The sequence below is a fragment of the Pseudoliparis swirei genome, chromosome 19 (genome assembly GCF_029220125.1).
Source record: "Pseudoliparis swirei isolate HS2019 ecotype Mariana Trench chromosome 19, NWPU_hadal_v1, whole genome shotgun sequence".
In the NCBI taxonomy this organism is placed as follows: domain Eukaryota; kingdom Metazoa; phylum Chordata; class Actinopteri; order Perciformes; family Liparidae; genus Pseudoliparis; species Pseudoliparis swirei.
The window spans coordinates 11,250,463-11,272,399 of NC_079406.1; the positions used below are offsets into that span (position 1 = coordinate 11,250,463).

At 38.1% G+C, this 21,937-nt stretch overlaps 2 protein-coding genes across 2 annotated transcripts; one reads left to right on the plus strand and one right to left on the minus strand.

Moving 5' to 3' along the window:
- Positions 1-1,387: 1,387 nt before the first annotated feature.
- Positions 1,388-5,881, minus strand: LOC130209755 (RING finger protein 141-like). Its single transcript, XM_056439583.1, has 5 exons — positions 4,582-5,881; positions 3,883-4,031; positions 3,628-3,721; positions 2,991-3,199; positions 1,388-2,535 (listed from the first exon to the last, which is right to left on the minus strand). The coding sequence occupies exons 2-5, from the start codon at positions 3,917-3,919 to the stop codon at positions 2,345-2,347; spliced, it is 531 nt and encodes a 176-aa protein (XP_056295558.1). The 5' UTR covers positions 3,920-4,031; positions 4,582-5,881; the 3' UTR covers positions 1,388-2,344.
- Positions 5,882-15,681: 9,800 nt separating this feature from the next.
- LOC130210142 (uncharacterized) lies at positions 15,682-17,588 on the plus strand. The gene is made up of 4 exons (XM_056440130.1): positions 15,682-16,263; positions 16,414-16,569; positions 17,182-17,274; positions 17,502-17,588. The coding sequence occupies exons 1-4, from the start codon at positions 15,718-15,720 to the stop codon at positions 17,586-17,588; spliced, it is 882 nt and encodes a 293-aa protein (XP_056296105.1). The 5' UTR covers positions 15,682-15,717.
- Positions 17,589-21,937: the final 4,349 nt, after the last annotated feature.

Genomic DNA, 21,937 nt, shown 5'->3' on the forward strand with positions numbered 1-21,937 from the left:
AATAAAAAAGGACAAACAAAATACTCCTCTGCCTCTCTGGTCTCCTCTACCTTCCATGTTTTCATCCATTCTTCTTCAAATCAGGAGGTCACCTGTGGCCCTTATATTGCTTGATTCCAAATTGCACAACAGCCGTGGAAATGGAAGTTTTGCCAATTGAATAGCAGTGTGTTCTGTCTGGACACAAGGAGGTTTTGGCATTGATGAAGTGTGCAAAGTAGAGAGGATGGTGTTTAGTGTTTTGAAGAAAGTGTGGTTAACAATTGAAATCTGTGTCTAAAGCAGATAATTGTGCTTATAGGTGATGGTCATTGTGTTCTAAGTTCCAGTTTTTGTGTGTAATCAATTGAGAAAAACTGTAAGCAGCCTTCGGTTAGCACCCAGTCACAGCACCACCTGTGCTTCACCTGTAACTTTCATTACTACATCATCATTACATCAACGGTTAATGGGGACAAGTTTTTTGTTTTATGTTGATATGTATGTGTGTGTATGTATAGTGTGTGTGTGTGTGTGTGTATGTGTATGTATGTGTGTGTATTTATGTATGTGTGTGTATATGTATGTATATGTATGTGTATGTACACTACCGTTCAAAAGTTTGGGGTCACTTAGAAATGTCTTTATTTTTCAAAGAAAAGCACTGTTTTTTCAATAAAGATAAGATTAATCAAAAATACACACTAAACATTGTTAATGTGGTAAATGACTATTCTAGGTGGAAACGTCTGGTTTCTAATGAAATATCTCCATAGGTGTATAGAGGCCCATTTCCATCAACTATCACTCCAATGTTCTAATGGTACATTGTGTTTGCTAATCGCCTTAGAAGACTAATATCTGATTAGAAAACCCTTGTGCAATTATGTTAGCACAGCTGAAAACAGTTATGCTGGTGATATAAGCTATACAACAGGCCTTCCTTTAAGCTTGAAGTTTGAAGAACAAAATTAATACTTCAAATATTAATCATTATTTCTAACCTTGTCAATGTCTTGACTATATTTTCTATTCAATTTTCAATTCATTTGATAAATAAAAGTGAGTTTTCATGGAAGACACGAAATTGTCTGGATGACCACAAACTTTTGAACGGTAGTGTATATGTATACGTATGTATGTGTGTATATATACATATATATATATGTATATATATATGATTCTTTGAAATAAGTTTTTCCGAGAAATCATAGGTTAGGGCACATATAAGCTCGTTAGCTTCAGCCTCGACCCTTTCGGTCAGCCACTTTCTTCTTTTGTTGAATTATGATTGTTGTATATTTTGCTGATCGAAATAAACTAAATCATCATCAACATGTAACCTGTACTGTTGTGACTCTGCTGTTAGTGTCTTACTCCTCTGACTACATCACATCATCATCAACATGTAACCTGTTCTGTTGTTACTCTGCTGTCTTAGTCCTCTGACTACATCACATCATCATCATGTAGTACTTTGGTCTCCAGAAGGATGGAGCTCTGTGTTGTGTATGTGAACATGTTTTGAGGAGTTGACTCCATGAGTTATTGTATCAGAGTGAAACATGGAGAGCACAGCTCCTCTCACATCTCTCAGATGTCTCACATAGTTTATAGTAGTGATTGTTAGGCGTTGTTGCCTGTGTTTAGCCGTATGGCTATATCTCTGCATGTACATTTAGATAAGCCATATAATACACACACATATATATTGTATTTGTACACACTTAAAGCTGATTCTGGTGGGGGGGCTTTATGAGTCCTTATACGCCGAAGATCGGAAAGCTACAAACAAATACTTGGAGAGTATTATGGTTAACTAGTTTGGGGTCTCCAAACTAGTTAACCATAATATCCTTTTCTCTTCTTTTTTCCCCTAACATGTAATATTTCTCCAGAGCAGTTGGGCCAACGCCCCTCGCTCTTTCACACCTCAGTGGAGTGGAATTTGATGTGGTGCTTATTTAGCTTCCAAGTCAATTAAGTAGTAACGGAAAAGCTAAGTTTGGTAGTGTAGCACATGCACTGCAAACACATGTTCATAAGAGTAACCACAAATCACCCATACCTGATGTGATTGATCTTGTTCTGACAAATACATTCAATAACACTGCAGTTGAGCAGCTGAGCGGCACAAAGCAGATTTTCAAAATTGTTTTCAGAATCAGTCAGAGCTGTGTGTGTTATAACAACCAACGTGTTTCTCAGTCACAAGAATAAACAAATGACTCTAAATGAAATGCAGGGCAAGTTATGGTCAAATAATAAACTGTTCAAACACATTTATTGAACATGTAACACAATAACACAAGGACCTCGAACGATAAAGAAAAAAAAACAGAACCATTTATAAAAATAAAAAAAATTATTTGCCGATGGTGTCCCGGAACACATCCACCACTTCCCCCATCCCTGTGATGGCAAAATACTTTGAGGAAAATTCCTCATCCCTGCACTTGGGGCAGTGTGTGCTGGTGGCGGACCACCGGTCAACGCACACCCTGCACCCAATGAGGCTTCTGCAGCATTGGGCGACCACCGGGTCGTCCATGACATCTGCAAGATGAACCATTTTAGTGAATTCATGGAATGAAAGTCGAAAGCACTTTTTCATAAAAGAGATCTATATCTGTTGACACTGCTAAGTGAAACATTTATGTTTTCCCATCTACTGTTTTAACTGGGAATATGATGACATTTTACGGGGTCCATTTTCAAAAAGGCAAACATGTTATTTTGACAATTCTTTCCCCTTATTATTCTTATTCTTGTTTGCATGATAACAATATTATCTGACTTTAATTGAATATATTGATACACATTATGTCTGCCGGCTGCGGCTTCATTGATATATATAAATATATCTGACCAAAGCTTGGCAGTGCGAAGTTGGTTTGTAAGAATGAACCCACTAATGGGACTGGGCAGTTAGAAGCGGGTAAAGCAATGACTTTAATTTAATGCTGCAGAATATGGCTTGTTTATACAGAAATAATCTCAAAGTCACAAACCTTGACAGATCAGGCACTGAAATGTGGCCCTCACGGAGGTCACCTGGGGGTCAGTCAGGGCCACCGTGTTGACTTTGTTAGCCCGGGCATAGTCCCCGAGCTCCTTCAGCGTCTGCGTGACCGCTGGCAGCGCTTCTGCTGCCCGCAACAGCGCTTCTGCTGCCCGCAACAGCTTCTCCACGTTTTTGACGTGTTCATCGTCTATGCCTCTGGGGAGATGAGGGAGATAGATATATAAAACTGAGTTTAGAAAATACAAAGTTCAAGTAGGTATCTATAGCTGTTGACCGTTCATAACTACAGTTCAGGTTGTCACATACTAAGTAACATCATTTCAAAAAAAAAAAATTAGGACTGCACCTTAAAAACAAAGGAAAGCATGTTAGTCTATCACACTCATCCCCTCTTCACAAAAATATATGTTCATAATTGATCCCATTAATGTGTATTCAGCGTGGGTTACCATGACGCCATCGGACTGATTTATGACTTCCAGGACTTTTGGGTGAAACACTAGCCTTGCTAGACTGTCAGTAGCTCTGAATGTGGAGGTCTCTGTCACTGCTTGTGTTGTCAGTCAGGTGGTGTTCAAAAGCACATGGTGACGTAAGAAGAGCTCATTCTACATTGTTGTTACCCTTTCCTCTTCTTCTTATACTTGATCAGCTCCCTGTAGGAGCTGTCCAGCAGGGCAATAATGCGGCGGGCATTCTGCTTCCAAAACATGAGACCTAAAGAAAAAAACTTACAATTTAAATTTCAAATGTATTACTTTGTAAATGATTAGGTTATATATAATCATCATCCAAGGTTAGCAAATCCGACAAGTATCAAACAATAATTGACATACAAGATACACTTAAGTAGGAATGAAGCTTTTACAAGAACATACCAGTCGTCCCCGGCCCATCGAGCAGACGGTTGCCCATGCGTCACAGAGGACCACCTGTTCCTCTGTGCCCAGGTTGTGCTTCACCTTTTCAGCCATTGAGGTTAAATGGGCCTCCTGCTCATTAAAAATAATGGACAGGGTGGTGTCAGCTGAAAATACAGAGATGACAACATCTTTATATCAGTTCTTTTTTACTATACTTCTGTCATACAGGTGTGTGTGTGTGAGCGTGCATGAGCTAAAAAAGACAGAATTATCTGCTATACTTCATTTCAGCTACGGGGTGCTGAATAAATTAATGTTACTCAAATTCTTTCCAAATTCTTTCCAGTCTTTTTTGACATTGTCTTCGACATAAATCTTAATCCTGGCCTCAGTCAAACTGATTTAGTGTCACCTGGGAATAAATAATGAACTCAGAGAACAGAATGATATCTGATGTTTAAACACTCGGAGACATCAGAGCCATCATTTCAAAAAGTCAGTGAACCCTGACCGCCCGCTGCCGGCAAGGCTTCCCGAGCTGGACCGAAATCGTAGGAGCATATCTTTAAATCAGTTTACATAATCTTGATATTTTAAGTGGAATTGTATTGTAATGTTAGCTAAAAATGAACTTGTATTGGTACTGAATCTAAACTAAAATACAAATATCTAAATACCCAATTTATGGTCCAAAATTGTACATTTTGTACTAACCTTAAATATTCGGGCAACGTTGTCCAGGGTTACGTCCAGTTCTCGGACCTGGAGTTGCCGCGGTCCTCTCCAGAGAGATACTTTATCATTCATGTTTAAGATTAATGTCGAAGACAATGTCAAAGAAAAGACTGGAAAGTTTCATGGAAAACCTGTCACTCTAGCTGCCTGTTACCAACGAAGTAAACTCCAACGTGCTCTGGTCACCTGGTTGGTTAATAAGCAATACTTATAAAGTAGGGGGAAAGTGAGAAGATGAGAGACATTGTTTAGTCTGGAAAGTGCCTGTGCTTCATGTAGGGTGATGGGCACACATCTATGGAGGACTTAAAATGACTTAAGTATAAATAAATAAATAAACAAATGCATGAATAAATACAAGAATAAATAAATAAATGCTTAAATAAATGTAAAAATAAATAAATAAATACAGGAATAAATAAATAAATGCTTAAATTCAATTCAGTTTATTTGTATAGCCCAATTTCACAAATTACAAATTTGTCTCGGAGTGCTTTACAATCTGTACACATAGACATCCCTGCCCCAAAACCTCACATCGGATCAGGAAAAACCCCCAAATAACCCTTCAGGGGGGAAAAAAGGGAAGAAACCTTCAGGAGAGCAACAGAGGAGGATCCCTCTCCAGGATGGACAGGTGCAATAGATGTAATGTGTACAGAAGGACAGATTTAGAGTTAAAATACATTCAATGAATATGACAGAGTGTATGAATAGTTCATAGTAGGCATATTCCACGATCCATCAGGCAGATGGAGGTAGAGAGGAGGAGTGGGCAGAGTCTCAACAGTGGGCGGAGTCTCAACAGGGCAGTGGCGTAGTCGGTAGCAGGAATTCCACGTCCCAGACCTCGATGATCCATCAGGCAGATAGGATCAATGACGTGAAGTTAAAAGGACTCCGGGGAGAAAGCAGAGTTAGTAATGTGTGATGGAGAGATGAAAATTCATCCCTAAGGAGAGAAAAAAGAGGAGATAGGTGCTCAGTGCATCCTAAAACGTCCCCCAGCAGCTATAAGCCTATAGCAGCATATCAAGGGGCTGGACCAGGGCAAACCTGATTCAGCCCTAACTATAAGCTCTGTCAAAGAGGAAAGTCTTAAGTCTACTCTTAAACGAGGTGACTGTGTCTGCCTCCTGGACTGAAATTGGAAGCTGGTTCCATAAAAGAGGAGCTTGATAACTAAAGGCTCTGGCTCCCATTCTACTTTTTAAGACTCTAGGAACTACAAGTAGTCCCGCATTTAGTAAATAAATGTATAAATAAATAAATAAATACAAGAATAAATGTGTAAATACAGAAATAAATACAGAAATTAATAAATATAAGTTATAACTCAACAGGACATCATTAAATAAATGTAGTTCTACATTTCTGTATTTCTTCATATATTTATATCTCTATTTATGTGTCCACACGTATTTCTTCATTTATTTATGTGTGACATTTACGTGTCCGTATATTCAAATGAGCTGGGCGGTCCGAACCTCATTATTGAACAGGATTGGTCAAGTCAGGGAGCAAGACAGAAGCAATCGATCCCTAGCACTTGGGTCTGTAGACGAACAGCGTTTATTATGCATTCTTGTCTGTACATTCTAAATACTACTGTTGTTGAGTCACGGAATGTAATTTAAGGATGTTTTCAGCCGAGAAGTTAGTAGTTTAAGCATCAAATCTGTGGTCGGTTTATCGAGATTCAGTCTAATAAGGATATGCGACGGAGATTTGAGGTTCTGCTCGCGGGACCACTGAGCTCAGGGCCCTCAGCGCGCTGTGTGGCCGCTGAGAGAAGCCTGATCTCGGCAGGACTTTTTGAAATGCTCCGCTGGCTCTGACGTCTCCGTAGCGTCTAAACATGAGATATAATTAGGTTTTGGAGGATCTAAAGAGCACAACGAGTTTATTATTTACTAAAAGATAACGTTAGGTCAATTTGACTGAGGGTTAAGATTCATAACTTCATATTGTAGTGACCCTGGGTCAGGAAAGCTACGAGACGTTGTATATTTATTACCGTTTATTCGGAGCCTACGCCAAACAACAGTGAACACCCCAACACATTCTACTCCACTGTAAAGTATTTTACAGTGAATAATTGGAGTAAATTCATGAGCAAGAACAGTTGGTGTGGTGACGTCACAAGACCAGAAAGACCGTCCTGCGTCCTCGAGAGTCTGGACTCCCAAGACCAGACTCCAAAAGAACACGAGTCTGTACTCAGTGCACTTGGAATTGATAAACGGCTGAAGTCAAAAAGCTGTCTAGGCTAACTTCTGCTAACGGTGAGCTGAGCGAGTCAACTTCAGCATCATGTGCCAGGCAGAAATAGTAGAGCATAACACATCAGGTGCATCACACTCCTGTGACCAATCCCGTTTAACAATGAGGTTCGGACCGCCCCAGCTCATTTGAATATACGGACACGTAAATGTCACACATAAATAAATGAAGAAATACGTGTGGACACATAAATAGAGAAATAAATAAATGAAGAAATACAGAGATGTAGAAATATATTTATTTAATGATGTCCTGTTGATTTATAACTTATATTTATTCATTCCTGTATTTATTTATTTATTTATACATTTATTTAAGCATTTATTTAAGCATTTATTTATTTATACATTTATTTAAGCATTTATTTATTTGTTCATACATTTATTTAAACATGTATTTATTTATTCCTATATTTATTCATGCATTTATTTATTTATTTATACTTATGTCATTTTGAGTCCTCCATACACATCAGGATAGAGATGGTTCCCATAATAACCACCTGGTTCTTTTGTTTGAAGTCTGAAATGTGTAGCACTTTATACTTGCGGCTTTGAACAGGAGTGTATGTGTGTGCGTGTTGGGATGTGTGTGTGTGTGTGTGTGTGTGTCGGGGTGTGTGTGTGTGTGTGTTTTGGAGGAGGGCAAGAAAGACTGTCTCACATTTACAAAGAAACAAATGGTCAATTTCACCCGCAACATAACAGGAGGGTTAAATGTAGTTGACACTACAAAGTGTTGCATTTTGGGTAACTGAGTTTATTCTGTGTTTATCTCCCGCAGTAGACGTGTTTAGGTTCGCCACTGCTATATACACCCTTTTGCACTGAAGCACGCAAGATGGACTCCAGCCTGTTACCTTACTGTACTGTTGTACAACAAATGATGCATAGTGGCTGTAGTGATTTGGACATAAAAAAACACTTGATATTTGAATGTGGCTTGCGTAGAGGAACGTCCGTGGCCAATATTCGGAAGTTTTGTAAAGACCACGGGTTAAAAAGACAGCGAGTGACGGACCAACAACTTGAAGCTGCAGTCTCCAAAAAATCCTAATAACTATAGTTTGTACCTCATCACCAACACCATTACTAACAATCCAATCAGTTTTTAGTGGAATTGAGTTATTCACCCCTCCATAGATCAGAGTTCAATCAGGAGAACTCACTCGTTTTAATGAAAAATACATGTTCAAACTATTTTTTAGGTACATTGAAAAAATCTTCATCTAAATTGCATTAGTTTACTATAACATGTATATTCTCCTACATTTTATTAGCATTTTGTACATCTTTTTCATGGGGTGATGTAGATAAATAGAGATGAGACACCTGTGCTGTTCAGGGTCATAATGACCCACCCACTAAAAATCAAGTCAAATGACTCATAAAGGATTTGTATTGAAAGTAAACTTTAGTTATGTTTATTTATAGTGTTGATATGCATAAATTATGTTATAAAAGATGACCAAAGGCAAGCACATAGTCATCCTCTTGGTGTATGGATCTGCAGAGTGTAATGTAGTAGGACTTCTCAGAAAACAGTTTGTATGTTTGGCCCTCTCCTGATAAGTGTGGGTGGAGTTTTCCCAAGGGGAAAAAATAAAGTTTCCTGCCAAAATAGTATCTGTATTTCTCGCACAGGTGGGCTCGTTAGAAAGAGAGTGTGTGCGTCTGAGATTGGGATCAAACAGGGTGTGTGTCACTCTCAGTCACCCAGTCTATTAGAAGTACTAGAGTACCATATTTATTAGGAGAGACATGAAAGAAAGCCTTACTTTAGTGTCCCATGTCCAATAAAGGTGTATTTAGGGGGAAAATGAGAAACATTTGTAAAGTGTGGTTCTTGTGGGGTGATGGGCACACAGGCAGGATATAGATGGTCCATACAAACAGATGGTAAGAAAGACTGTCCCACATTTACAAAGATGGGGGGGGGGGGACTCCATAATAGCTATTTTATTTAGTAGTTATATAGTTATTGTAACACGGTCCGAAAACTGTGCAGCTCCACGCAGCTCCAGCCGCAAATACCTGCCGTTAAGTGTGATCCATGTGACGTCATTCTGTAACTTGCTTGTATTTATTACAATAACAAATGATAACGACATCTTTGTAACATTAAAGTTAGACACAGATCTGATTAAAGGTCAACATCTGAATCCAACTAAATAATGTAGCCTACTGCTAATTAAATTTGTCTCTTACAACTATGAAAATGTATCGAGTAAAACATGTTTAAACTGCAACTAGTTTTCATAATCATCTGGAAAGGCTGGACCTGTAACACCAACTATTGATAGTGGCACGGTGTGTTGACCCCCTGCCAGTGTGAGTAAGGCACTGGAAGATGGCTTGTTCAGCGACCTCTGACCTAGGTAACAAACGTACCCCCCCAAATATACACACACAAGACGGTTGCAGCCGGTTTAGGGCGGTGAAGCCATGATAACTTCATACATTAGCCACCATTGTATCACTTGATTCAGGCTAATAAGTCGGTCTCCCCGACAGCCGGATATCACAGATTTGGACCCAGTGTGAAGATTTCCCACTGGAGGAGGACCCCTATGTGGTTGGGAACCTCGCTTGTTTATGAAGGGCAGCTTAAGGACTCTGGCCCTGACACCCTCAGTTTGGATGCCAATCTGATACCTATTGCTTCACTAAGAACACAGCTGATGTCTGAGCACTACAATCAAACAGCAGGAACAAACATCAATGATAAACAATCTGAGCCAACCTAGTAAATCACATAATACTAAACACCATTTTGACCTGTGCTTGTAGCAGGTATAAAGCTTCAGTGGACGCTCAGTCAGGACGGTTCATACATCTGACATTCACTTTTCATTTGGAACAGCTCTTGGAAGGCAACACTTTTATGATGTAAATCATGCGAGCAGATTAACTGCAGATGGAAGAATCAGAGGAAGTGAGATCCAGCAATACAATTCAAATACAGGAATGTAATCCTAATGCAATGCTACCACTAATTCTGAAGGCTTCCTCTTTTAGGGGAGTAGTTAACTTGTGCTTGACATAAAGAATTAGAAAATACCAAAGATTGTCTTTCTTTACTAATCTAGAAGTGTGCAGAGGTCATTGGATCAGATATAAGTACATGTGAGCTGCTGCTCTGAGCTCAAGAAGGTCATTACCTGCTGCTCTGAGCTAAACCTGCTGCTCTAAGCTAAAGAAGGCCATGACTTGTTGCTCTTAGCTAAAGAAGGCCATGGCCTGTTACTCTGAGCTAAAGAAGGCCATGAGCTGTTACCTGAACACATCATCTCACTCTTCCGGTAAGCTCCGGTTGCCAGCTCAGCAGCGAGCATGACTTCTTCTTCTCTCCCCCCCGCTCCCTCTTGCTCAGTGTGTCTCATGTATAGTTATCCCTCTGCCTCCCTTAATGATAACGATACATGCAACAAGTGTAGTTTATTTGCTAGGTTGGAGGCAGGTCTAAGTGGGTTAGATGCACGGCTCCGCGCCATCGAAGCTCAGACAGCTATGCTAGTTAGCCCGCCCTCTCCCGTAGTCGGCGCGGAGCTACAGTCAGCTGCTAGCTGTTCCCCGGCGGTGCCCGAACAGCCGGGATCGTGGGTAACTGTTCGCAGGAGTAGTAAGTCTACACAGAAGCTCGCTGTGCACCAACCACTTCACGTCTCCAACCAGTTTTCCCTGCTCAGCGACACACCCGCTGAGGAACACACCCTGGTTATCGGGAGCTCGATAGTCAGGAACGTGAAAATAGCGAAGCCGCGGACCACAGTCGTGTGCCTCCCGGGGGCCAGAGCGGGCGACGTGGAGTCTTGTTTGAAACTGCTGGCTAAGGACAAGCGGAGATACAGTCAGATTGTAATACACGCCGGTGGTAATGACGCCCGAGCCCGCCGGTCGGAAGTCACTAAAATTAATGTGGAATCCGTGTGTGCTTATGCCAAGACATTGTCGGACACCGTCGTTTTCTCTGGCCCTCTCCCAAATTTGCAGACAGACAAATTGTATAGCCGAATGTCGTCTTTCAACCGCTGGCTGTCGAGGTGGTGCCCAGCGAATAATGTGGGCTACGTAGACAACTGGAAGACTTTCTGGGGAAAGCCTGATCTGATGAGAAGAGACGGCATCCATCCCACGTTGGACGGAGCGCGTCTCATTTCTGCAAATATGACCAAGTTGATCAACGGACAGCCATATCTGTGACAACGCAGGGTTCATGTCAGAAAGCAGAAACAGAGTAGCCCCACGCCCCTGTCATCCCTGACACCCAGTGTCCCCCATAGCACATCCCTCAACCGTGGCCTCCGCCCCCTCTCACCCAGTCCCTCCCAGAGCTCCATAGAGACTGTGTCTGTCCCACGGCCACTTAAACTTAAATTAATTCTATCAAAAGAAAGCAGAAGAGGAGTCGTACACAATAACCTTATACAAGTTAACACCATTATTTCAGCAGTGCAACAAAACAGGATGATTAAATGTGGTCTCCTAAATATTAGATCTCTGTCATGTTACTAAATGATTTAATATCAGATAATCACATAGATTTATGTTGTCTAACTGAAATCTGGCTGAGCCATGAAGAATATGTCTGCCTAAATGAATCGACTCCTCCAAGTCATATTAATACTCACATTCCTCGAGGCACCGGTCGAGGAGGTGGAGTAGCAGCCATCTTTGACTCGAGCCTACTAATAAATCCTAAACCTAAATTATACTACAACTCATTTGAAAGCCTTGTTCTTAGTCTTTCACATCCAATCTGGAAAACACTACAGCCAATTCTATTTGTGATTCTGTACCGGCCACCAGGTCCATATTCAGAGTTTATATCTGAATTCTCAGAATTGATATCAAGTTTGGTTCTTAAAACTGAGAAAGTAATTATTGTAAGAGATTTTAATATCCATGTGGATGTTGATAATGATTGCCTAGGTGCTGCATTCATCTCATTGTTGGACTCGATTGTGAGAGTACAGAAACCCACTCACAGCTTTGGCCACACGCTTGATCTTGTTCTTACTTATGGCGTTGACATTAAGCATTTGAAGGTCTTCCCACAGAATTCTCTTCTGTCAGACCACAACCTCATAACTTTTGAATTTATACTACCGGAGTGTACACCGTTAGTCAAAAGTTTCTACACCAGATGTCTAACTGACAGTACTGTAGCTAAATTTAAAGAAGCGATTCCTTCTGCATTTGATTCGATACCACGTCTCAATATAACAGAGGACTCCTGGTCTAATTTTAGTCCGTCCCAGATTGATCATCTTGTTGATAGTGCCACAGGCTCACTGAGAATGACAGTGGACTTGATAGCCCCTCTGAAGAAGAAGACAGTGAGGCAGAGGAGATTTGCTCCCTGGTATAATCCTCAGACCCGCAAACTAAAGCAAACGTCACGAAAGCTTGAAAGCATATGGCGTTCAACTAATCTGGAAGAATCCCGCTTAGTTTGGCGAGATAGTCTTAAAACTTATAAGAAGGCCCTCCGTAATGCCAGAGCAGCCTATTACTCATCAGTAATAGAGAAAAATAAGAACAACCCCAGGTTTCACTTCAGCACTGTAGCCTGGCTGACAGAGAGTCACAGCTCTGTGGAGCCGAGTATTCCTATAGACCTCAGTGGTAATGACTTTATGAACTTCTTTAATGAAAAGATTTTAACTATTAGGGACAAGATTAATAATCTCTTGCCCTTAACCAGTGCCAATCTATCCTCAAGTGGAATGGCCTTGGAAACCGCTGTATGCCCTGGTGTATATTTGGATGGCTTTACTCCCATCAACCGTGACCAATTATCTTCAACGGTTTCTACTTCTAACACGTCTACCTGTCTCTTGGCCCCCATCCCGACGAGGCTGCTTAAAGACGTTTTGCCTTTAATTGGCAGCTCTCTATTAGATATAATCAATGTGTCTCTGCTAACAGGCCACGTACCACACTCCTTCAAAGTGGCTGTTATTAAACCTCTCCTGAAGAAGCCCACTCTGGATCCAGAGGTGTTGGCTAACTACAGACCGATCTCTAACCTCCCCTTCCTCTCCAAGATCCTTGAGAAAGTGGTCGCAAATCAGTTGTGCAACTTTCTACATCATAATAGTTTACTTGAGAAATTTCAATCAGGATTTAGAAAACACCACAGCACCGAGACAGCACTGGTGAAAATTACAAATGACCTCTTAATGGCGGCAGATAAAGGACTCCTCTCTGTCCTGGTCTTGTTAGACCTTAGTGCTGCATTCGACACCATTGACCATGACATCCTATTACAGAGACTGGAGCAGTCGATTGGCATTTCAGGCACGGCACTAATTTGGTTTAAATCCTATTTATCAGATCGATCTCAATTTGTATTTGTAAACGATGACGCCTCGATAACCACCAACGTTAGTCACGGAGTTCCACAAGGTTCTGTGCTTGGACCAATTTTATTTACCTTATACATGCTTCCTTTGGGCAATATTATCAGGAAACACTCCATAAACTTTCATTGTTATGCAGATGATACTCAACTATATCTATCGATAAAACCAGAGGAGAGCAACCAACTCGGTAAAATTCAAGCATGTCTTAAAGACATAAAAACATGGATGACCTGCAACTCCTTGATGTTAAACTCAGACAAAACCGAAGTAATTTTAATCGGCCCTGAGCACCTCAGAGATCAATTATCTGGTGATGTGGTTTCTGTAGACGGCATTGCCCTGGCATCCAACACCACTGTAAAGAATCTTGGCGTTATCTTTGATCGGGACTTGTCCTTTAACTCCCACGTAAAGCAAATCTCAAGGACTGCATTCTTTCATCTACGTAATATTTCAAAATCAGGCACATCTTGTCTCAAAAGATGCAGAAAAATTGGTTCACGCGTTCGTTACTTCGAGACTAGATTACTGCAACTCCTTATTATCAGGCTGCTCTAATAAGTCTCTTAGGTCCCTCCAGTTGATCCAGAATGCTGCAGCTCGTATTCTCACTAAAACTAAGAAAAGAGATCACATCACTCCTGCACTAGCTGCTCTGCACTGGCTCCCAGTAAAATCAAGAATCACTTTTTAAATTCTTCTCTTAACGTACAAAGCCTTGATTGGTGATGCACCATCATATCTTAAGGAGCTTGTAGTACCATCAAGAGAATCTGTATTCTTTAGGAAAATCCACTTTTAGTCTCTTTGCAGGCTGGAAATCAGTTTAAGCGCATAAAAACAAGAACATACAGCTTCGAGGCAGTAAAGTGATGAAAGCATCAGGTATTCATGAAAATATCATGAAACTTGTAAATCGTGTGTCCTGAGACACATAATATGGTGGAAAATCAAGATAATCTGTCTTCTTTAGGAACATCCAGTTTTAGTCTCTGTGCAGGCTGGAAATCAGTTTAAGCGCATAAAAACAAGAACATACAGCTTTGAGGCAGTAAAGTGATGAAAGCATCAGGTATTCATGAAAATATCATGAAACTTGTAAATTGTGTGTCCTGAGACACATAATATGGTGGAAAATCAAGAGAATCTGTATTCTTTAGGAAAATCCACTTTTAGTCTCTTTGCAGGCTGGAAATCAGTTTAAGCACATAAAAACAAGAACATACAGCTTCGAGGCAGTAAAGTGATGAAAGCATCAGGTATTCATGAAAATATCATGAAACTTGTAATTCCTGTGTCCTGAGACACATAATATGGTGGAAAATCAAGAGAATCTGTCTTCTTTAGGAACATCCAGTTTTAGTCTCTGTGCAGGCTGGAAATCAGTTTACTGCCTAAAAGCATCATGTTCTTGTTTGTACGCGCTTAAACTGATTTTTAGACTGCAGAGAGACCAAACGTGGATTTTCCAAAAGAATACTTATTTTCTTGATTTTCCACAAAGGAAAGTGTCTAATGACTCAATGCTTTCAAGTGTGATGATATTTTCCTGAATACCTGATGCTTTTTTCACTAAACTGCCTAAAAGCAGCATGTTCTTGTTTGTATGCACTTAAACTGATTTCTAGCCTGCAGAGACCAAAAGTAGATTTTCCAAAAGAATACTTATTTTCTTGATTTTCCACAAAAGAAAGTGTCTAAGGACTCAATGCTTTCAAGTGTGATGATATGTTCCTGAATACCTGATGCTTTCATCACTTTACTGTCTCAAAGCAGGATGTTCTTGTTTTTATGCGCTTAAACTGATTTCTAGCATGCAGAGAGACCAAAAGTAGATTTTCCAAAAGAATACTTATTTTCTTGATTTTCCACAAACGAAAGTGTCTAAGGACACAATGCTTTCACGTTTAATGATATTTTCATGAATACCTGATACTTTCATCACTCTACTGCCTAAAAGCATCATGTTCTTGTTTTCATGCGCTTAAACTGATTTTTAGACTGCAGAGACCAAACGTGGATTTTCCAAAAGAATACTTATTTTCTTGATTTTCCACAAAGGAAAGTGCAAGGACACTGCTTTCAAGTTTAATGATATTTTCCTGAATACCTGATACTTTCATCACTCTACTGCCTAAAAGCAGTATGTTCTTGTTTTCATGCTCTTAAAGTGATTTCTAGCCAGCCGAGACCAAACGTGGATTTTCCAAAAGAATACCTATTTTGTGGATTTTACACAAAAGAAAGTGTCTAAGGACACAATGCTTTCAAGTATGATGATATTTTCATGAATACCTGATGCTTTCATCACTCAACTGCCTAAAAGCATTATGTTCTTGTTATTCTGCGCTTAAACTGATTTTTAGCCTGCAGAGAGACCAAAAGTTGATTTTCCTCCAATACCAACATTCTCTTTCGAAACTGAATTACAGTTAGAAACAGGAAATGCAGTGCATAGGTCAAACATGACAAGATTGTCAATGAGTTTTAAATTAAAGTCAGATATCCTGGAAAAAGTAGCTGAAGAGATGTTTAAGTACAAAGCCTACCCAACAGATGCTGACTTCAGTGACGTGGCCCAAGCATTAATCAAGAAGCACCCATGCATCTCTGAGACTGGTTCGTTCAACGGTTGCTATGGGTGGAAGCAGCACCTGAAAACTAAAATGGGCAACTACCGTACTCAGCTGAAGGGCATCGGGTGTTCTGAACTGCTTGTAAATTCATTCAAATCCAAAGCCCCAGGAGATGCATTGCCAGCAAAGAATGTCAAGAAACCTATAAGAGGAGAGGCCAACCACATTCCTGACATTCCTACTGGAGAGACCTCAGACAAATTGGAAAATGAGAGACTGTCACTTTTAAGTGAGGTGAAGAAGAGAAACAATCGTACAGTGATAAAGTCGAAAATGGACAAGACTTTTTCAGTGCGAAGACAAGAAATTGTGGAAAAGGAATTGGGAATGGAAGAGTTGAAAGAGAGATGGCCTGCATTGTTCTCAGTGGATGAGGTATGTGACTTTTTCTATAAGTCAGTGGTGGCTTGTAAAGTAAACAATATTTTCTTCTTTTATAAGAAACCTACTAAAAAACTCACAACACATCTGCAATGCATCATGTAATGTTTTATACCATTTGCATTTGCTTTTTTTTTTTTAAAGATCAATGCTGAATTTACAAGAATTACAACTGTGCCACTTCAACCGCGCTTCCTCGCTGCCTTGGACAAGCACTACGGCAGACTGATGGAGATCATCAAAAAAAAGGGAGGAGTTATCGGAGAGAAAACCCGGAACATACTGAAAGTTCTTGATCACGTATGTACTTGCTTTGTTTACGACTTTGGAGTCGGAGATTACCTGTTGATCGATGCACTACCTTAATCGTTTTAGTTTCAAAGGTCTTTTAAATGGTTTGCTCAAAGTGTGTGTACATTAGGGTCTTGCAAAAAGTGCAATATTGCTCTTGACCATCCGACCGCATGTCAAGTGAGTGTGGCACATTTCATTTTTATTTTATTTATTTTTTTCATTATCGAGAGTTGGGGAAAAAATCAAAGTCTGAATCTCATTTCCCTTCTGTGTTCTGCATTTAACAATAATTAGGTATTTAATTACTATTAAAACGGTCATCTTTGTCATTTAAAAGCCAACAATGTACCTAATACAAGTACCTAAAATAGTTTATTTACATAGCACTTAAATCTGGATCTTCTGAGTAATATCAAATAAAAACAATAATTCTGCATTTTCACTATTGAGTCGATAATCAGGGGAAATTCCTAAATCGCAACAGCTCTAAATCACTATTACTGTAACTCCAAGTGCCCATTTTATGCATTGTATAGTGTTGCGTCTACAGTGAATTGTTCAAATTGGACAGCATCATTTTGCATTTTTATAATTTTGTGTGTTTGTGCTTTCACCTAGAGCCTTGAGGTGAATCTAAAAAGAGTGTGTCTGCTTAAGTGCCTGATTGTGTACCTTGGGGAAGATGGGGACAACCTTATCAAGGACTATCTGGTAAGTAGTTTTGCTTTAATTACATACGCTTCAAACAAAAGAAAACATTAAATTAGGGCTGGGCGGTATACCGGTTTTAATTTCCCGTATGATATGAATTTTTCATAGCTGTAACAGGCAGCAAAATATATTGTTCACCGCCGAGGACACAGCGGTCGGAGCTGTGGTACATCAGAAACGGGTTTCATCAGAATAACTTTTTTAATAAGTGTTTTGTCTTTTATCAGGTTGTTCAGAAGGATGAAGCTTGGTCCCAGCTTCAGAAGTGCGAAATGGCAGTGTTTGTCTTCAGGGAGGAGAAGGATTGCCTCTAGCCGCCACACGACATTGGAGTTGTGATCGATGGTGTAGAGGTCCTTAATGGTTTGCAATCAGTAGCGCATGCATGTGCCATGTTGCTTGGGCTCATTTATGCTCTAAACTCTGCAAAAAATCTTCATGGAGATAGAAGCCAAAAAGATGACCCGGTGAGTGCACTCTGAGTCTTAAACTCTAAATATTGTTGTGCATGTTATGCACAAAGGGTTTATCCCTTGTCAGCACTTTATAATAAGTGCACACTATTTAGCATTAGTATAGCAATGACAAACAATGAATTCATCATTTATAAAGCATTATTCCAACATGAATACTCATTAGTAACTCATTCATAAACACAGTTCTAAATGTTTCATTAAGCTTGGGTTTCATACTTTATGAATGATAGATTCCCCATTTGTAAATGAAGTATTCAGGACTTTTATATGATTAATAAGATACTTTGTAAAGTGTTAGTAAATGATACACAATACTTAATTTACAAATGGGGAATCCATCATTTATAAAGTATAAAACCCAAGCTTATTAATCAAGAATGAAACATTTATAACTGTTTAGGAATGAGTTACTAATGAGTATTCATGTTGGAACAATGTTTTATAAATGATGAATTCAGTGTTTATTCATGCTTTACTAATGCTAAATAGTGTACTTATTATAAAGTGCTACCCTTCTTTGTTATCATAGTCTCTCATGTTAAAGGACGGATGTAAAAAAACACCGTAATGGCGTTCAAATTGTCATGTTTAAATGGAGCCATATTGTAATCGTATTGTTCATGTTAAGATTTATGTGGATCTTTTGAAGTCTATATATTTTTGTTATAGTTTAAACTAAATTAGACACTGATTGTAAAAATATTTTATATTCTAGCATATTTTGCGTTTGTTTATGGTAAACCTTTTAAGTTGTATAAAAGCAACATGAAAATGTATATTCTTCTACATTAAGCAACTTTTTTACTTTGGACTAAATTAAATATATTATTAATTGCAATGTACTAAAACCAAAATGTCATTTAAGATTAATAAAATGACCTGAAACAAATTAGTGTTTCAATTAGTGAAGTCCAAAGTAAAAACGGTGCTTGTATGTAATAGAAAATATATATATATATATTTTTTTTCAAATTGAAAAATAAAGTTGTTTTAATGTAAAACAAACAAACATGGTTTATAGTCTTTATAATTACTTATTTTACTTGGTGTGAATGTAATTTTTTTACTTTATATTTAATCAACATTTTAGGTTTCAACCAAATCCAATATATCATTTGAGAGAAACTAATAAATTTGCTTGTAACAAATTAGAGTGTTTTAATTACTTTTGTGGAAAGTAAAATCTTTGCTTTCATGTAATCCAAAGTAAAATAATTGTCTTTGTAATATATATAACTTTTAATTTGTAAGAATGTAATTTTTTTACTTTATATTTAATCAACATTTTAGGTTTCAACCAAATCCAATATATCATTTGAGAGAAACTAATAAATTTGCTTGTAACAAATTAGAGTGTTTTAATTACTTTTGTGGAAAGTAAAATCTTTGCTTTCATGTAATCCAAAGTAAAATAATTGTCTTTATAATATATATAACTTTTAATTTGTATGAATGTAATTTTTTTACTTTATATTTAATCAACATTTTAGGTTTCAACCAAATCAAATATATCATTTGAGAGAAACTAATACATTTGCTTGTAACAAAATTAGAGTGTTTTATTTACTTTTGTGTAAAGTAAAATCTTTGCTTTCATGTAATAGAAAATATGAGGTTTTTCCAAATTAAAAAATTAAGTTGTACCAAAGTAAAATAATTGTCTTTATAATATATAAAACTTTTAATTTGTATGAATGTAATTTTTTTACTTCATATTTAATCAAAATTTCCAGTTTCAACAAAAGCAAAAATATAATTTGAGAAAAACTAATAAATTTGCTTGTAACAAATTAGAGTGTTTTTTTTAGGTTAGTCCAAAGTATCATTTTTTTCAGTGTGGTTTTCTGTCTCTATATGTGCCCTGTTATTGACTGGCGGCCTGTCCAGGGTGTACCCTGCCTTCGCCCTATGTCAGCTGGGATCGGCTCCAGCGCCCTGTGACCCTAATGAGGATAGGCGGTATGGATAATGGAAACAATTTATATTTTTAGGATAATCCACTTTTGGTGACTGTGCAGGCTGAGAATCAGGTTAAGGTGATAAAAACTAGAACATGCAGCATTGAGGCAGTAATGTGATGAAAGCATCAAGTATTCATAAAAATATCATTAAACTAGTAAGTATTATGTTCTGAGTAACTTTCTTGTGGAAAATCAGGAAAACATTTATTCTTTAGGAAGATCCACTTTTGGTCTCTGTGGAGCCTAAGAATCAGTTTAAGCGCATACAACAAGAATATGCAGCTTTGTGGCAGTAAAGTGATAAAAGCATTAGTCATTCATGAAAATATCATTAAACTAGTAAGTATTGTGTTCTGAGTTACTTTCTTGTAGAATTTAAGAAGATATGTATTTTTTACGAAAATCCACTTTTTGTCTTTGTGCAGGCTTAGAATCAGTTTCAGCGCATTAAAACAAGGGATGGAAGCATCAGGTATTCAATGAAAATATCATGAATCTTGTGTTCCGAGACACTTTCTTGTGGAAAATCAAGAAACAATGTATTCTTTATGAAAATCCACATTTATCTTCTCAGGCTGAATAGGGTTTTTTCGGAGTAGATTTGATTTGAGGCAGTAATGTGATGGAAATATCAGGTATTTATGAAAATATGAAACTTGTAAGTAGTGTTTTGGAATAAGAAAAATAAAACATGTTGATTTGAGGCAGTAATGTGATGGAAGCATGCAAATATCATGAAACTTGTAACTCTTGTGTTCTGAGACACTTTCTTGTAGAACATTAGGAAGCTTTGTATTTTTTAGGAAAATCCACTTTTGGTCTCTGTGCATGCTGAGAATCAGTTTAAACACATAACAAGAACATGCAGCTTTGAGGGAGGAAAGTGATCAAAGTTTCAGGCATTCATGGAAAAATCATTAAACTAAGTATTGTAGAAAATCAAGAACATTTGTATTTTTTAGTAAAATTTGTTAGCTTTGTGTAAACGCAAATATCATGAAACGTGTAACTCTTGTGTCCTGAGACACTTTCTTGTAGAAAATCAAGTAAGAAAGTTGTCTTTAAGAAAATCCACTTCTGTTCTCTGTGCAGGCTGAATAGTGTTTTCGGAGCAGAAAGAGAAGAAAATGCAGCTTTGTGGCAGTTATGTGATGTAAGCATTAGGTATTCCTGAAAATATCATGAAACTTGTAAGTAATGTGTTTTCGGATTAGAAAATTAAGAAAATGCAGTTTTGAGGCAGTAAATTGATGAAAGCATCAGGTATTCATGAACAGACCATGAAACCTCTAAGTATTGTGTCCTTTGACACTTTCTTGTAGAAAATCAAGAAATTAAGTATTCTTTAAGAAAATCCACTTTTTCTGCAGCAGAAAAAAAAGCTTCGAGGCAGCAATGTGTTGAAAGCATCAGGTATTCATGAAAATATCTTACAAAATGTAACTTGTGTTCTGAGACACTTTCTTGTAGAAAATCAAGGAACTAAGTTTTCTTTATGAAAATCCACTGTGCAGGCGAAAAAGTTTTTCCGGAGCAGAAATTTAAGAAAAAATAAGAAAATGCAGCTTTGAAGCATGAAGTGATGAAAGCATCAGGTATTTAGGAACGATCATCTCTTGTGTTCTGAGACACTTTCTTGTAGAAAATCAAGGCAGAAATAGAAGAAAATGCAGCTTCGAGGCAGTAATTTGATAAAAGAATCAGGTATTCATGAAAATATCATGAAAATTCCTGTTATGTTCGTTTTTTACATACATCTATAATGTTCCGTGGTCAATTTGACCCGGACCATTTTAAATCCTTCAAAAGTTGTCAGACACAAAAAAAAACTAATAACTATTTGTACCTCATCACCAATGTCATTACTAACAATACAATCAGTTTTTAGTGTAATTCATCCCCCCATAGATCAGAGTTCAATTAGGATAACTCAACTGTTATAATAAAAAATATTTTTTTTGTATGTGTAGGAGGAGTTATTAGAAATCCTATAGTACCATATTTACTTGGAGAGACACATGAAAGAAAACCTTAAATTTAGTGTCCCATGTCCAATAAAGGTTTATTTAGGGGGACAGTGAGAAGATGAGAAACATTGTTTAGTCTGGAAAGTGTGCGTCACGTGGGGTGATGGCCACATATCAGGATAGAGATGGTTCCAGAGCAAATCATTTTTTTTATTCATTCTTTTTTTTTTTTACGTTGATTACACTAAATAAGCTACGC

Coding starts and splice junctions, on each gene's coding strand:
- LOC130209755 (XM_056439583.1), bottom strand. CDS start 3,919: ATGGGCAACCGTCTGCTCGATGGGCCGGGGACGACTG. Junction 3,200..3,627: donor TATAAGAAGAAGAGGAAAGG/GTAACAACAATG, acceptor TCATCTCCCCAG/AGGCATAGACGATGAACACG. Junction 2,536..2,990: donor TCAGTGCCTGATCTGTCAAG/GTTTGTGACTTT, acceptor TTCATCTTGCAG/ATGTCATGGACGACCCGGTG.
- LOC130210142 (XM_056440130.1), top strand. CDS start 15,718: ATGACAAGATTGTCAATGAGTTTTAAATTAAAGTCAGATATCCTGGAA. Junction 16,264..16,413: donor CATTGTTCTCAGTGGATGAG/GTATGTGACTTT, acceptor TTTTTTTTAAAG/ATCAATGCTGAATTTACAAG. Junction 16,570..17,181: donor TACTGAAAGTTCTTGATCAC/GTATGTACTTGC, acceptor GCTTTCACCTAG/AGCCTTGAGGTGAATCTAAA.